The 16,636-nt window shown below is 47.4% G+C and overlaps 1 protein-coding gene across 1 annotated transcript; it reads right to left on the bottom strand.

Annotated features, from left to right (window-relative positions):
• Window positions 1-9,094: 9,094 nt before the first annotated feature.
• Window positions 9,095-10,746, bottom strand: hexim1 (HEXIM P-TEFb complex subunit 1). Its single transcript, XM_088906259.1, has one exon. The coding sequence runs from the start codon at window positions 10,430-10,432 to the stop codon at window positions 9,416-9,418; it is 1,017 nt and encodes a 338-aa protein (XP_088762385.1). The 5' UTR covers window positions 10,433-10,746; the 3' UTR covers window positions 9,095-9,415.
• Window positions 10,747-16,636: the final 5,890 nt, after the last annotated feature.

The following is a 16,636-nucleotide window of genomic DNA, read 5'->3' as shown; positions in this document are numbered from 1 at the left end:
CAAATAGTCTATTCAGGGGCGTCACTAAGACCCCCACACGTGGATGGTTTCAAGAAAATAATTCACAGGAAGACATTCACACTGGTTACATGAATCGCCATCTGTGCACATGGCTGTTACACACACACACCTGGGTAAGTGTGAATACAATTTTAAAAATCAGTGTCCAGCAACCCAGAATAACATTTATAATTAGTAGCACACAAATAAACAAAGAAACTGAATTACTGTACATTCCCACTGCTTCAAGTCATATTACTACCATGTAGCTCAAGACACAGGATACTGCTCGTTTCTTTATCCGAATCGTAAAAAAAAAAAATTAAAATAAGATTATTAAATCACTGAGAAACATCATTTAACATTGCAACTATAATTTGAACGTAAGAGCTTACCTTAACCTGATATTTCTAACCCTTCGAGATGAGAAATGAGAAATGCTTATACTAATCTATCCATTCGTTTTCTAAATCACTTTGTCCATTACAGGATCAGGGGGAGCTGGAGCCTATCCTACCAAGCAACAGGCGGGATACAGCCTGGATGGGACGCCAGTCCATCACAGGGCAGACGAACACAAACTCTACAGCCCATTTACTCAGAAGCCAGTTCACCCACCCGTGTGCTCTTGCTCTGTGAGCGGAGACTGGAGCACCAGAGGAAACCCATGTGAACGCGAGGAGAACATACAGACTCCACCCAGACAGCGGCCCAGGTCCAGAACAGAATCAAGGGCCCCAGCCCAGTGAAGCACTAATGCTAACCACTGCAAAACCGCCTGCATGAAAACATTTTCAATTTTATTAAAAAGTTCTATTTTAGCTGAAATTTTTAAAAAAGAACAATTAGAACATTTTCCTAGCTGCTTGGGCCCTAAACACGCATTTAGTTTGCCTTAACCTTAATCTGGCCCTTGTTATTTTCTCACATATTGAAAATGCATACATATATCTGGTCCAGTTTCACCAGTCAGTCTCTTTCTCGTGGTAATGAGATTGTCACAGCGCTCTGTAGAAAAGGGGTTGTTTGAACTTCGTTTGAAGGAAACATTTCGGGTTTTTTGCGTTGCAAAATAATTACAGAAAACCACTCATTTTCTTCCCACAGCCCACTTTATGGGTAACTCAGAGACCAGACATGCTAGATCGATGTAGGAAAGTCACGCGTTGCGTATTTGCTATGCATTTTCCTTACAGATCTTTTTTTCACATAAAAACAGGGTTGGCGGTTAAGCACACGGTAATAACGATTTAAAGCTTAGAAATGGAGGACATCAACAATTTGAAAAGTTCCCCCAGAAGAAATATTTCAAATATTTAAATGGTGAGCTGGGACGTTGTCTGTTTTTGTACTGCAGAAAATAAAACTTTTCAGAAAATCGCCTTTCAAACCGATCTCACCAACACCGGAAGCAGAGTTCGTTGCTACTCTTAAAATCGAGTACTGGTTTTCTCAAATGCATTTTAATTTTTAAATATCTTTCTTAAACACAGTACTCTCTGAAATATGATGTTCTGAATTTTAGATTTTACTACGTTGCGGTTGGCTACTGGAAAAACAACCGCCCCTACCTTTTCAATACTCGTTTCTACTACACGTGTGTCCGAAATGATACCTGGGAAAAGTAGTTTAACCAACACTGCCCTTCCGCCGTTGGGAGACTAGAAGGACTACATCTCCCATACGCCTCCGAGAGCAGGGAGTGCCCAGTTTTCAGATTAATCCGTTTAGTTTCGTGTTGCAATAAACGTGGTTGTGAACGAAGAACAGAAACTGATTCTTGCATGTTTTTACAGAAATAAATTTCTCTGTCATCGTTAAGTATTTTACTCAAGTTGGGTTTTGCATCAGATTAATATTCTTTCACAGCTTCTTGTGTAAAGCTTTAATTTCGTTGTGGGTGTTGGCGCTGGTATTAATTTTACTGCGGCAAAGAAGTAAATATATTTTAAATAGCACAGAATTATATTCAAATAGACTTTGTAAAAACGGAAAAACTAAGATGGCAAGGCTTTAACGTGTCAGATTTGAAAAATAAGTTACATACTGTACACACATGTATTAAAAACTTGGAAACGCCTAATAAAATAAAACTACCATAAACTGAACGCTTGGTTTTCCAAAGGTGTTGTGTTTTTTTAAAATAAAACTGCTTTTATCGGTTAGCGAAGCACAGCAGAGTTCTGCCCTCTCAGTGCCCGAGTCGGAAGGAGGGGATTCCCGAGCTGGGGGCCGCGAATATCGGCACACCGACAAGGAAAGTCCGAGGCCTAGTGACAGGCTTGCCGACAGACCGCCGCTAGCGGGACACGTTACTCTATGAAACCCGTAGCAAATACACGTCAGCTCAAGTAACAAGAGATAACAGCCCGTGGAGGTTTGACAGTCAGGGTTTATTTTTGGTCTTCACAGGTGTGCGTTTCACAATTAAGCGCTGGCTGGTAAAGACCTTCTGTTGTGGTTTATTTTACACGTTAAAAAGCAGAACGACCAACGTCAACAAATAAACGTCACTGTAAAGGCTGTAACAGAATGTGTGCTTGCTGTATGTGTACATGTGAAACACCTACCCATGAAATACTTATTTATACATTGATAACGAACAATATGCACAGCTTTATAAAAATTTCTATAATGGGCCAGCGGAAGGCTCCAGAACATACACTGTTTACCTGTTAATGTATAAGTACGAAGCTGTAACGCCTCTCATTTCCTTTGTATAGTAGCACGCAGTTACACGGCAGGAGCAGCACATAGGTCAGGTTAACATGCCAAGGCCGCGTCAGCTGTGGGTTTCAGGGAAACCAACAACACTGTCTCCCTGTATATTGTGTTAAAAAAAATATGTAGCCAATAAGTGGCGCATCTTTGGTTTTCTTCCCTGTTCCTGAATGAACACTGTCTTATGTTTTTTTTTTCTCCAACCAAGTTCTTAAACACAGGCTCATTTATTTCATTTTTCAGTTTGTGTATATGTGCAAATTTGCTTTCAGCTTAAAGGTCAAATGGGATTTGTACAGGGTATCAACCCTGTCCCAAATGCAGAGTATCAGAACTGCCCTCCTTGTGGAACTGTATGTTGCCTGAATTGTAAGAACCCAGACCTCAGCAGAAGGACAAGTCGCTCACTGTGGGAGTGACACAGTGTCAGTCGCACCCGTGTGTGTACATCATCATTGAATCAACTAGTAGGAGCAGATTAATAAGAGAAGGAACAGCCAGGAAGTTAAGAAGAGGCTACAAAAAAGATTCTGCAGGCTGAAGCGGTTGGAAACAGTTCCCTTAAGTCAAGTATTTTTGATAATCCAAAGAAACAAGTTAAATAAACATCTAAATAAGGAAGCAGATGAATTAAGTAACTATCCAATTAACTGCGGAGATTTAGAGCACAGCTGGGATGAAAATGGCAGAGTGTTCCCCCAGAGCCAGAAATCTCTGGGCGACATTTTCCACACAGCACAAGTGCATTGAGCAGGCGAGTCTCACAGGTGCTTTACAGTGCATTATATTGTTTAAAGGGTGGTTCAGTTACTTTTACATGATCATGCACATATCTAGGCAATTCCAGTTCTTGATAAAAAAGGGATAGTTATTACCTGACAGCTGAACACCTTTTCAATTGTATAACTTGTTGAGCTGGCAGGTACGTTCAGTAAATGTTAGAAGATCACAGAAGAACACGCCCACAGCTGCCAGGGCAGAATCAACAGGCGAGACACTTCAGAATGGAGTCACGCAAGAAAGAGGATGTGAGAGAGATAACAGAGACACTAATGGGAACTTTAAGACGAAGAAAGAGAAATGGCTGGTATACTAAATAACTATTTTTCTCTCATCTTTACTAAGGAATAAATCAATATCGTGTCCAAGGCTAAGGTCGTTAAATATTAGCACAGAATAGGAGGAAGTATTCTAGAGGAGCACTAAAATTAAGAAATCTCCAGTCTTGGATTATATTTTACCTGCTGTACATATGGAAACGAGATGCTGTTCATATAACACAAGCTAGGCAAAGGTAGAAGTGAGAAAAATATAAACTATAGATCCAAGATGGGAAGCATTGGAGTTTTACCGTTATTTTATTTTCATTTACTGTTCCTGTGCACTGCACAGTGTGAATAGGTCAAGGCGCAGAGTTATTTGTCCGTGTAGTTTTTTTATGTTCTTCTGTGTTGGCAACTGAATTTCCCCCAGGGGATTAATAAAGTGAACTGTATGATATTAAAGAACGAAATTATGAACAAGCCTTAGGTGATTATATCATTTATGTCTTCTAGGCAATGCAGGGAAGCAATAAAACAGGCACATAGAATATTACGATATACAGTTAAAGGTGTAAAATATACAGTTGTATTAAAATTCTACAATGTAATAGTAAGATCTTGTTTAGTACTTGTGCAGTTTTGGTGATAATACAATAAAAAAAGATCTACATCTATAAAAAGATATATGAATATGCTGAAGAGCACTCATAAAACTATCTTCATACTAACAAAGCAGCTCAAGGTGGATTTTAAGCAAAAGGACTTATGAATCCAGAAGAATGTAAAAAAAAGTGACTGGTATTTTCACAAGGTTCTGCTACTCTGGTGAGCTCAATGTGTTTATAGTCATTTCCATTAAAGATACAAAAATCTTCACAAATTATGCCAAATGTCTGACGTTTTTTTCCATTAAAAAATTATTTCAATCGGTGTAAAGTGTTATACTTTTCTCAAATAACTATGGTTATTGTAAGATATAAGGTAATTTTACAATAGCAGGACAGTTTAGCCATTGAATTTAGTTATAATTGTGGTAGAAGTGAAAGTCCTACCTCCTGGGACCTCAACAAGTGTGATTTTAAGGAGGAGGACTCAAACCGGTTTGTGTTTGAAGCAGAGATAGCTGCCCTGCTGGACTCCTAACATTAGGACTGCATGTTCCTGGTCTGAACAAGCAGCCTGCCCACCGCCTGCCCACTGCCCACCCAACTCTGCAAATCTGTGCCGATTTGTCTTACAGTCGTGCTGCCACTTCGGTCCTTATTTCAGGGGGTTGAAGTACCTCTCTGCCTCGCTCCCAGCTGGTTTCAGTCACGGATCCTGGAAACTCCCTTTCTCACACCTCTGACGCAAGAGCCCGGCGAGTTCCGGCTTTCAGAAGGAGAAGGACTGACTGGCAGACAGCTCCACACCAGGACGGCCTGAAGGAGGGGTCCTCCAAGCCCCCCGGCCGCTGTGTTGGAGAAGCGCAGCTCCATCACCTCTCTGCAGGCAGAATTAAGTCTCACATGAAACCTTATAAATGTGCTTTGCGCTGACTTGTGCTACTCAGCGTTTTTGTAGTGCTAACAGCACAATCCACCAAGCCCCTAATTCCTTTTTCAAACCTGACATCAGTAGATAAGGTTGACTCAATATTTCATTTAAAATTTTCATAATCATGCTGTACAGCAGAAGCACAGAGGATTTCAAATATAGTCCTTTACAATGAGCTCTGCTTATCGTTGTCACAAATTTTATTTAATGTGATTTGTCAGTTTCACTTTCAGAAATGCGCTGTCCTTTACTTATGTTCCAATAACTTCATTTGCAGAGAAAATATGCAGATGTAGAAAACCTTCTATATGCAAATACTATCAGTTTATATTTAGTTTAACCGACCTCAAGGATAACACTTCACAGATAAAATATTCCAGTCAGACAGGATTTCTTAAAAAGGTGGAACATTGTACCAGTGTTTCTGGAGGATGATCACACTGAACTAGAGCCCCTTGTGAATGGAGACACACTACAGCCTTCTATAAGCAGGGCTGGATGAGTTAGCTGAGTATTTGACTTGCTAAACTGATAAAGAACAGATTGCAATACAAGTAGTTCTAAATGATTTTAAATCCTGCGAGACAGTGGCCGTCCCTAACCGGGACTTCCTTTTAAAGTCTCCTTTAAAGTATTAAGTTATTTGTTCCAGGGCTAAAGTAGTGCCAACTTCATTGCTGCAGAAAACTCTCTTGCACCTCTTGTCACTTCTGTGTATGCACAATGCTGCCAGGGTACTAAAGACTGTAGGTTAATTGTTTTAAAAAATCACTTCAAAGTGACCAGGTCTTTTCAAAATGCACTAGGTTGAAAATCACACCACAGAAAAAGTTGGGAGTTTTCCAAGTGCATTGTCATCTTTTCTCACAATTGCAAAATGTAGATATAACTTCGTCACCTTTTGTTAAAGACCAGGAGAGACAGAAGGGCAGTTTTAGATGACACACGGACTGCCTGTTGCTACACCTAGTTAAGACACTGAAGACCTTTTATATTTCCCTAAATGTAAATGACTAATAGCTGTGTAATACAAGCTCTCCTTTATCATGCCACTGACTGATGGTTATGTTAACAGCCTGACATTAGTGGCTTTCGGAAGGTCAAGATTGCCAGTATCTGTGTCAAGCTGCTTAACTACCAGTTTTACAAGTGAAACTTTTCTCCCTTCAAACGCGACACGGTCACTGCAGACAAGCAGGATCGAGTCCCATAGAGTCTAAGGAAGCATCTTCATCTCAAAATTAAATCACAACGTGTAGCCACTATCTCAGAGTAACCCCCTGAAGCAACTAAAGAGTTCAAAATTAAGTTTAAACGACAGTTCAGATAAAATTAGTATAAATGATTCTGTGCCTTTCAAGACTGTATAAAACGGAGCACTTCACAACCTGTCAACTTCAGTCCCGTGACGCGCCACTGCAGGTCTCCTGCACACAGAAACCTGCTGCAACCACATGATCTCTCTACCGGCGAGACAATCAAGAGAGCCAAAACAATGGTTAAAAACAACTAGGGCACACCCCAAAGGGCAACCCCAAAACTGGATCACAGCACCGGGACAGGAGAGAAAAAGGCCCAGGCCTACGCAGCAAGCAGACCAGCACAGTCCAAACCCCAACCCTCGTGCTGCCCCTCTCCCCTTCGACCTCAAGGGTCTCAAACCCGGTTCCCAGAGCTTCTAGCGATGGCTGAGCTCAGTCCCACAGCTAGTCTGCCTGTATAATCAACAGCCTTCAGATCTGCTCTGAGGAACTTTACAGGCAAGCTCACCTCTACTGGGCAGCCCAGGGCACAGGGCTAGAGCACTTACTGGGGAGCTGTGGGTGTGGAGTTCGTATGGGTCTCCTCCCACCATAAACCATAGGATGAACTGCACTGGAGCCTGTTCTACCACCTCTTTGCCCCACTGGGAGGTGGCAGATACACAGAAATTACTTTCCAGAGCCTCATTCTGACCCACCTGATTAGAGTCTGCATTATATGATTAGAGTCTGCATTAGATTAAAGGCTCAAGCTAAAAGAAAAAAGGTAAATAACCCCTGAAGCAACACAAGAGCATTTGTGCTCCAAAAAAAGCCCCAGTTAAGAGAAGTTGCAAGCTTGCACTAATGTAATCATCAGTTCTCATGCAGTTTGGATGTACTGGGAAAAGTAGGAAATTTTCCATGCACATCTTTTATTACTGCACATGAAATGGAATGAAAGATAAATCCATTTTTTTCCTAAATGCAGACCATTCTATGACAAATAAAACCAACACAAACATGGAAAAAAAATGTACCTTAACAGTATGAGCTAAAGCTCTGCATAACCTTAAAAGTTAGTAGCAGATGAGTATCAGGTTAGTAGCCGAAAAATAAGGTTATGCTTTTAAAGACCAGGGCAACCATTCTCCACCAAAACAGAAGTGAAACACTCAAAGAGACTAACATCCAATCAACCCAGCTTGGAAATCATGGGCCACAGACCACAACTTTTAACCCATTACTGAAACAACCAGAACCAAACATTCAGCAGCACAAGAACTGGAACTGGCAAGAATTTGATTTCTTTAATAAAGTGCAAAGCGATTTGTTAGTAGTGGAAATCATGGTAATTAACACCAATTTTAAAAAAGTACCACAGCTCAAAATCAGAACGCCTCTTCCTTGAGGTTAATTCCCCTCCAAACTCCCAAGACCCTCTAACTCCACATGATACCTCCTCCAACTCCTGAGGACTTGTGCCTCACACCACAAGAAACCTGGAACAGCGCAGGACTCTGGCCAGGACACACCTTTACAGGGAAAGAAGTGGGAGAAGGGAGTGAAAGTCAACATGCCTGCTTTCCATATTCCTCCAGTCACAGAAGGACCCAGCTGTTCTTCGCCTACAAGCCACTGCAAATAAGGGCACAAAGAGATCATTGTGCATGAGACCTTATTGAACCCGTGCACCTGTGCTAATCTCTGAAAAAAGTAAAACTACTCTTCCTTCTCCGACGACTGAGCCTGGATACAGCACATGGTGCCAGTCACCTCTTCAGACATATCGAGGGCAATGAACCTCTCTCCAGAAACCCGAAGCAGTTGAAGCTTCTCTGGAGCATCGTGTACCGCAAGGCTGAATCCTTTCTTATCCTCGCAGGCAGCTGTTCAGCACAAGGCCTGCTCTAGCCTACTGGAATCAGGCGTGACTACCCTGTGTGCAGGCAGTGACCAGCGAGGGAACGCTGGCACCTTGAGGCCAGGCTGCAGCATGGCACCAGGCACCTCCTTTCAGAAGGGCAGCAGCAGCGAGACTCTCTGTGGCACAGTGCTTCCCTGCTACAGACCCATTGACAACTGCCTGCACTGCTCACCATTAACACCCGTACGAGACCTGTGAACTCACGATTCCTTACCCCAGAGCACACAGTTTAACTACTGAAATCATTTTACCATAACACAACCATATGGGATTAAAGCTGCCTAGTCACCTAAATCAAAGAAAGATATTATGAAGCGGTTATATCAGGCTTAGCTGTCAGGTCTCTATTTGTCTTTCAGTTCATCCACTTGAAACCTCAGGCTGTTCCAGAACTGAGCAGCTAGACAGGGAGGTCTGAAGCAGCCAATAATCTATTAAAACAAAATGATCACCCCCGTTTGAAAGGGGAAGGATTCACAAGCTGTGAAGCTGACCAGGGCTGGACACGCTTATCAGGGAGCACCCCAGGTCTCTGCCTGAGCCCAGTCTGGATGTTTATTCATGAGATGCGGCTAGTGCTTCAAGAACAAAACAGTCGGAAAAAATAAAAACACAAAAGCACATATCGTGTATATTTATATATTTACAAACTGAAGAGGAAAGGACAGGTGGCTTTTCAACAGCTGTCAGATGTAGTCGAGTCCGACCAGTACAGACCGGAGGAGGGTTCAGTTTTAACACCAGGAGGGGAAAAGAAAACTAAAAGATAAAAAGGAAAACATTTTTTACCACGTCATCTGTAAAAACCTTCAAGCCGACTTAAAATATGTACATTCCTTGCGGATGAAGTCCGGAGCCAGTGCCCCGCAGTCCAGTTCGAGAAGCGCCAGCAGCCCCGCCGGGCCGGTCCGGGGCCGGGGGGCCGCCAGGGGCCCGGCAGGACTCACTCACTCGCCCGGCGAGGCCCCGGGGCCCCGCTCCCGGCTCCAGCGCTCGTTCTGCAGGCGGAGCTCGCTGTTCTGCGCCCGCAGCCGCTCCAGCTCGCTCTGCAGCTCCTGCAGCTGCTGCAGCTGGGGGTCCGCCGGGGCCGGGGCCGGCTCGGGGGCCGGGCTCTCGGCGGGCACGTCCAGGGCCTTGGCGCGGAGGCGCAGCAGGTTGTTCTCGTCCTCCAGCCGGGACATGCACTTCTCCAGCTCCAGGTACTCCCGCACCAGCTCCTGCTTGGTCATGTTCTGCAGGCTCTCGACGTGGTAGCGCTCGTAGGTCTCGGAGAAGTCCCTCTGCAGGAACTCCCCGCCGCCGTCCCCGGGCCGCCCCATGCCGTCGCTGCCGCCGCCGCTGCCCTCCTCCTCGTCCTCGGGCTCCGGGAAGTCCTCCTCGCTGGCCGTGTCCTCCGGGCGGCCCGCCGCGCCCAGCCGCCGCCCGCACAGCTCGGTGTTGAGGTCGGGCTCGCCCAGGTCGTGCTCGTCCATGAGGAACTGTGTGGTGTTGTAGGGCGCCACCGGCAGGCCCTTGGCGAACATCTCGGCGCGGACCCGGGAGGCCCGGGCCGTCTCCCTCTCGTCCAGCTCCTTCTTCTCCTCCCAGGACAGCTTGAAGTAGGGCTTCCAGCGCCGCTTCTTCTTGGAGGGCCGCCGCCGGTGCTTCTTCTTGCCCAGGCGCGCCTCCGGGATGGCGGGCAGCCCCCCGCCGGGGCAGCCGGGGTTCAGGGCGCCCCCGCTCCGGCCCTGCGCCGCCGGCCCGCCCTCCCCGGGACACGCCTCCGGGCTGCCCCGGGCCTGACCCGGCTCCTCGGCAGCGCCGTTCTGGGCCGGCCCCCCGGCTCCGCAGCGCCCCCTAGCGCCCGCCTCCGCGCCGCCGCCCTCGCTGGCCGCCAGCTGCCCCGGAGGCGCAGGGCTGCCCCCTGCCGGGGCCCCGGGGGACTGCGGGCCCCGCTGGCTGTCCGGGTCGGCAGGCTCCGACATCCTGGCAGCAGGTGGGCGGCTCGTCCGCTCCGCCGCGCAACTCAGAGCCCCGACTCTCCCCCCAGTCAACGCGAGCGAGATCTCGGGCTTGATCAAAAGTCGCTCCTCTTTCCTGAATTCAACAACATCCGGTCTCTATCTAGGAAGCGTCGAGCCTGGACGAAGCAGAAAGTTGCCTTCAGACTTCTCACTTGTTACTCCTGACGCGCCGCTAGTTGCTCAGCTCTCCACTGCCTCAGTTAACTCTTTCAGCACCCGTGACCCTCTTCCGCACCTCCTAAGCCTCACTCTACCGCCTCCACATCTCTCTCCCAACTGCTGGCGGAGAGCAGCAGCCCCTGTTTATATACAAACACCGCCGCGCGCTCTGCGCATGCCAGAAACTTACGGGCGGAGCGACGTTCTGGAACTTGTAGTCCGAAAGCCCTATTCCGAGCACGGCCAGGGGAGCCTGAAAAACTACCTATCCCACAACCCCCAGCTACATGCCCCAGCTGTCAACCAATCACCGTGCGAGGCCCGAGACGAGATTCGACCCGGTCCTTGCGCGCGGCCATTGGACAGAATGACTCGTGCGCTGTTGCTAAGCTTCAACTGGTTCTCGATTCGTCTGTTGTGCTGTCAATTAAAAACTCCTTCTTCCAATCAGATAACGTCAACCGGGCCAGCCTTCTGGGAACTACCACTTCCAAATGTTAGGGGGAGACTCCGTACAAACTGTTGAAATCATTATTTGAAGAAGCGCAACAGAGACACGATGACAACATCAAATACAGATGTGAACAGTTTTAATTAACTGACCATTTATGTTTATGTTTCTAGATGTTAAAGAAATAGTACTACCAATATCCAAACCAGAACGGATCACCTCAGTTGAAGAGATGAACGCTACCTGATCCAGAAACTAGTTCCCCACTTAGTCCTGTAACATATAGATATAAATCTGCATTTAATCGTACGATGACTTTTGGCTGCGCTTGTACTTTAAATCGTTGAACATGTCTACGTTGTTTCAAACGCTGTGAGGGTGGCCCTGCCAAGCCCCTGATTTCCAGAGCGGATGGATATGCTGACGGCGCTCCCTTCATTCCGCTGAAAGGAGTGCGCAAGGAAAGCCCAGCTGTGAAGCTGTGCCGTAAACGCATGTGAAATAAATGAGTGTATCTAAAGGCAACGCGGGGCTGTAACTTCGTAGATTCATTTAAGAATGCACCGTTTCTCCGTTCCCGGAGTGCTGTTCCTCCCCGGGCTCTCTAGCGGTTTTGTGTCGAGTCCAAGCCGCCGTGTTCCGGGCGGCCGCTCGCCCGCTCCTGCGGGTGCGTGTCGGGGGGAGACTGGCGCTGGGGCCCCTTCAGACGCGCAGCTCTGCGCAGAGTGTGCTAAAAGCGGCTGAAGCCGTCCGGTTTTCACGGTGATAGCGGGTGGCGTGAAAACACGACGGAGAGCGAAGCCCTCCGAGTGCCCCCCGTGTCTCCGGGGGACCCCGCGCCCCCAGTCCGGCCAGTAGCCCCCCGAGCAGGCCGGCGCAGGTCTGCAGGTCTCCCAGACGCCGAGGCTGGTTTGATTGTTTTTTTTCCTTGAGAAAAGCATTCAGGCGGTTCCTCGGTTGTAGCCGTTTCCTCCCGCCCCGGTTGGCCAAGGGGCTCGCTGGCCGGGGGTGGCTTCAGACGGCTGTCCACTCTGACCGTCCGGCGAGAAGGAAGGGTTGCTCACTGTACGTGTCAGGGGACCCAATACAAGTTTAGAGATGAGGATGATTTTCGGGCCCCCTCACATCTTGGTCTGCGTGTGGCAGTGTTTACAGGGGGGCGTATTGACGCCGTTAAAATCGTCTCGTTCACAGTACTTGCAAGCGTGAGGGGTGTGTGGGGTGACTCCAGACGCCCAGGGGTGCGTGTCAGGTTAGGGGGTACCGGGCTGCGCCCCAGGAGGAGGGGGGCGGCGCCGCTCGGCTTGGTGCCGTTTGTGGCGAACTGCTCTCTTCACAGCTGCAGGTCAGGGCTCACTGGTACCGCCGGAACCGGTACCGGCACCGTGGATTTCCGAGCCTCGATCGGACGCGGCGCCGATGCGCGTCTGTTGTGTTTGTGCTGCGCTCCGGCAGTGACAGCACAACGGCACCGATTTCAAATATCTGGCCTTATTTGTTGCTAAACACCACTGTTACAGATTTTGAAACACTCATTCCCCCTTTTGCTGAGCTCTCAGTGTTGACAGTTTAAGTTAGGCCATGGCTAAAAACTCAACCCCTTTAGCTTTTCTTCAGAAATTCCAAGGTTGTTCCACGCTCTGGAAAGGATAGTACAGAGGTTCCCAATCCTGGTACTGGTTCACAGTAGGTATCACAAGGTATCGATTCCAGCATCTTCAGCACACGGAACAGCATCTACCTCCGTGTTTTGTTCAGCTTAAGCTGTCCATTTGTTCAAGAATTTTAGTTCAGCCTCTGCCACCGCAATAATGCGTGTGGTGTGAGCTGGCACCAGGCACAAAACGGAGCAGGCTCAAACACCACACTGCCCACACGGCCTTGTGTGTCATGCAGGGCCTGATGCACAGGCTTCTGTAGAAAGATAAATGTTTCTTGAGCTTGTAAACATTGTTGAAAAAGAAGGTGTCTGTAATCTTTTGGGTGTGCTCTTTTTATTTTGGCAGAACACAAATTGGTGGCAATTACGTGCCAGCAGGCCAAAGTACAGCTGCCTGTCACCTTGACTGAGCTGAGACCACCGAAACAGTTCCCTCTTGTGACCGACGATGTTACTTACGATTCCGTTTTTAAACACCAATGCTTATTTATTTTTACCCTTCTTTCTAAGCAAAAGGGTTAGTGCAAACCTCTTTCTGTAGCTTCCACATCTGTAAAGGGGAAGGAGCCATGTACTGTTAGCACACTGTTTGAACCAGCTGAGTTAAACTGGCCTGCCGTTTGGGACTATTCCCAATACCCACCGGACTGCGTTTATTGTGGTTCTTCTAAGAGAAAACTGGAAGAGGTAAGCCAAGCAGATTTCACACTCTGTTTAGTTGTGTGGCTTGCTTTGTTATAGTCCAATCCATCAAGCAAATAAACTCCATGTGGTCTTTGTTTTTATGAGATGAAAAATAGCTGTAAGAAACAAATGCATTGTGGGCCAAACACAAGGCAGATCCAACAGAATCAGCCTCCTGGCAAGGAGATTGTGAATGTGAAACACCTCTCTATGGCATTACTCTAATAAATCAGAGGGATGGGGTTGTATTTGCATTTGTGAGTTAGTACACACTGTGAGAAAGGGCCACAATGAATACTTTCCACTGTGAAAAGCCATCTATTCACCAGTAAAGGATGTCTCTTGCTCACGAAAAAACAAGCAACGACTATGATTATGATTATGGAACTAGTAAAGGTTTGTTCCAGCTGAAAGGAGACACCTTTCGGCTGTGGAGCCTTCTTTGGGTGTGTCAACCCGAAGAAGACTCCGCAGCTGAAACGTCGTGTTTCTTTTCTGCTCTTTTCAGCTGGAACAAACCTTTACTTGTCCCTTTGCAGCCTACACCTGCTGACGCAGCTCCCTACTTGATTATGATTATGTCTTAGAAATTAATTTGTTAAGCAGTTCCCCCAGTGAGGACTAGTAGACTCCCCCTCTTACATTCTGCCTACATAACTGCACGAGGCTGGTGTGACCAACTTTGGTGTTTGTGTCTGCTCTGTTTTGTGCTCCCTGATTTTCCACAGTAATCTCTGCTGGGACAGCTGACTTTAAGAAGGTTCTGTAGATCCACACAATCAAGGTGCAGCAGAAGCAATGAAGTGAACATTTCATCATGTTTGCTTTCTGTTATGAAATGAGTTTTTATCTGATGCCTGTGTTTTATACAGACTGTTGTAAAACTCTCAGTAAATGGACTTTGTTCTGGAATGAAAAGCTTCAATGTTCTCTTTATTTGGAGGCCCTCAGCACCAAGCATAAAATGGAGCAACATTAACACAGCAGTATCTGACAGCTTGGCCCTGTATCCAGTGAAGGACTTGATGCAGAGGGTGATATTTTTATCACTGGTACCAGAGTGTTGTAGGAAAACCAGGAAATGCCTTGTGATAGGGAACCGGTGTGGGATAATCTTGCTCCATCTTTTTGGCCAGGGTTATGATGTGCGTTATCTCCTCTGGCCAGAACTGTCTGTCTCAGCAGGTTCAGAGCCAGGCTAGTGTCTCTCTGCAGGGGCCCGAATGTACAGTAGGTCTGAAGACAGAGCTCGCCTGCATGTGTCTCTGTCACTTAAAATGCGTCTCTAAGAAATGCAAAATCATGCTAAAGTGTGGTTGTTTAATATGATGGGAAAATGACAAGACGACTGCTGACACCCTGAGTGACAACTGGGCAACAAACAGGCCGTGCAGACTGTCAAGATAAAGGGAAGTTGATGTCATACCGTTCTTCAGTGAACACGTGTTTGAAACAGAAGACTCATAACACAAAAACCCTTCCCAGCCACCTCAGGGATTTTAGGGCTGAGAGCTGGGCGCGGCTGATGAGCCGTGACGCTCACTGGGGCTTGTGCTCTGACCACGACACTGGCGTGGCTCAGCTCCCCCCATTGTCCCCTGGGGGCCAGTCTCGCCCGGCGGGACTCCGGCCCCTTCTCCTGGCGCACAAGCTCCCTCCACCGCGACAGGCGAGTGGCCCGGGCTATGAGTCTTCCCGCGGCTCGTGCGAAGCTCCCTGTACCGAGGCGCTGGGCACTCGGACCCGGAACTCTGGCCTGCCCAGCAGCTGCGGATCTGCACGCCCAGGGGGGGGGATGGGGAGCTTCGTACGAGCCGATTTTTTGTATGCTTAGTTGTACATTTTTTTCATGTTCTTTAGTATTAAACAATAATTAACCAAAAAAAAAAACATCTGCAGTGAGATATAGCTGTATAGGATGCTTTTACTTCACACGTCACATTTCATTCAGGTTTCAATTCATATAACAACACCTGAAGAACGGAGCAGCTGTCCCCAAGCCCAACAGCATATTCTCACACTGCCACAGCAGTGAAATCTACTTCCCCAGCCTGGACGCCGGAGAATTTCAAGGCTACCGAGGTTTCTAACGGACAATGTCACCACAGGGTCTCAAGGGCCGAACAAGCCCTGTAGTTTGGGCTCTTTTTTTACTATTTCGCTAAAAAAATTACTAGTTCAACAAACTGGACGGCCAAAGCGTCACCTCTGCGGGCCCGCTCTGTGTTTACAGTGCCATCTGGTGGAGACAGAGCCGCATTACCTCAGGGCCCTGGAGCGGCGCTGCCGAACAGGGGCTCCCCGCGCCCGAGCAGGGGCACGGCTGTCTTCCGGTTTCTGCTGCGGCCGAGCTCTCAATCGTTTGGGATTTCGGTTTTCTATTCGGGTCCTAATTGTGAATTTATATTCACCTCCTGAAAGGGCAAATGGGTTGTGGAAAAAGAGATATTGATTGTGGGCACATTGTTATTATAAATAAATAACCCTTAGACTTATATAGCGCTTTTCTGGACACTCCCCTCAAAGCGCTTTACAGGTAATGGGGATCCCCTCCACCGCCCGCAGTGTGCAGCCCCACCTGGATGATGTGACGGCAGCTGTAGTCAAATCCATACAGGCACATATGCAGTAAATTTATATATTAGATTGGAAAAAAAAGGAAAACTAGTTTTCCCTGCTTATTTGTAAGGTATTATTTGCTTAATTCCCCACATGGTTATCTTATTTGTACTTTCACTGTATCATGCGTTGTAAGAATCATAAGCCATAACCTCCCCCTCCCACCGTGACCCCAGGAGGCTCCAGGGTGCTCCCTGGGCTGGCAGGGAGAGCCGACCTCCTCATGGGAGGGAGACAACTGCTAAAGCAGTGCCGCCCCTTGTCTAGGTTTACTGGGAAAATTGGGGAGAACCAAAGAACACAGCACAGGGGTATTTCAGTAAATGCCGCAGTGCAGAGCAGAGTGAAATCAGGGTAAAATCAGAGGTCAGTGCAGCACAGCGCAGCAAAAGTGCTGCACAGAGTAGCATGGTAATGCACAACGCATCCCCTGGGACTGGCGATAAAACACGATAAACACGTCGTACAATAACTGGAAATTGGCTCCTATCCTGCACACGTACAAGAGTTCATGGCAGAGGTGTGACAGGCAGTGTGAGTGTCTGTCCAAGAGGAGCCAGCTGTCGGTCATCAAGCTCCCCGATACCTGGCA

This window comes from Atractosteus spatula, chromosome 26 (genome assembly GCF_055471065.1).
Source record: "Atractosteus spatula isolate fAtrSpa1 chromosome 26, fAtrSpa1.hap1, whole genome shotgun sequence".
Lineage (NCBI taxonomy): Eukaryota > Metazoa > Chordata > Actinopteri > Semionotiformes > Lepisosteidae > Atractosteus > Atractosteus spatula.
This window is presented reverse-complemented; position numbering and strand designations above follow the sequence as displayed.

Bases quoted from the DNA above. Each gene is read 5' to 3' on its own strand.
- hexim1 (XM_088906259.1), bottom strand. From the start codon at position 10,432: ATGTCGGAGCCTGCCGACCCGGACAGCCAGCGGGGCCCGCAGTCCCCC.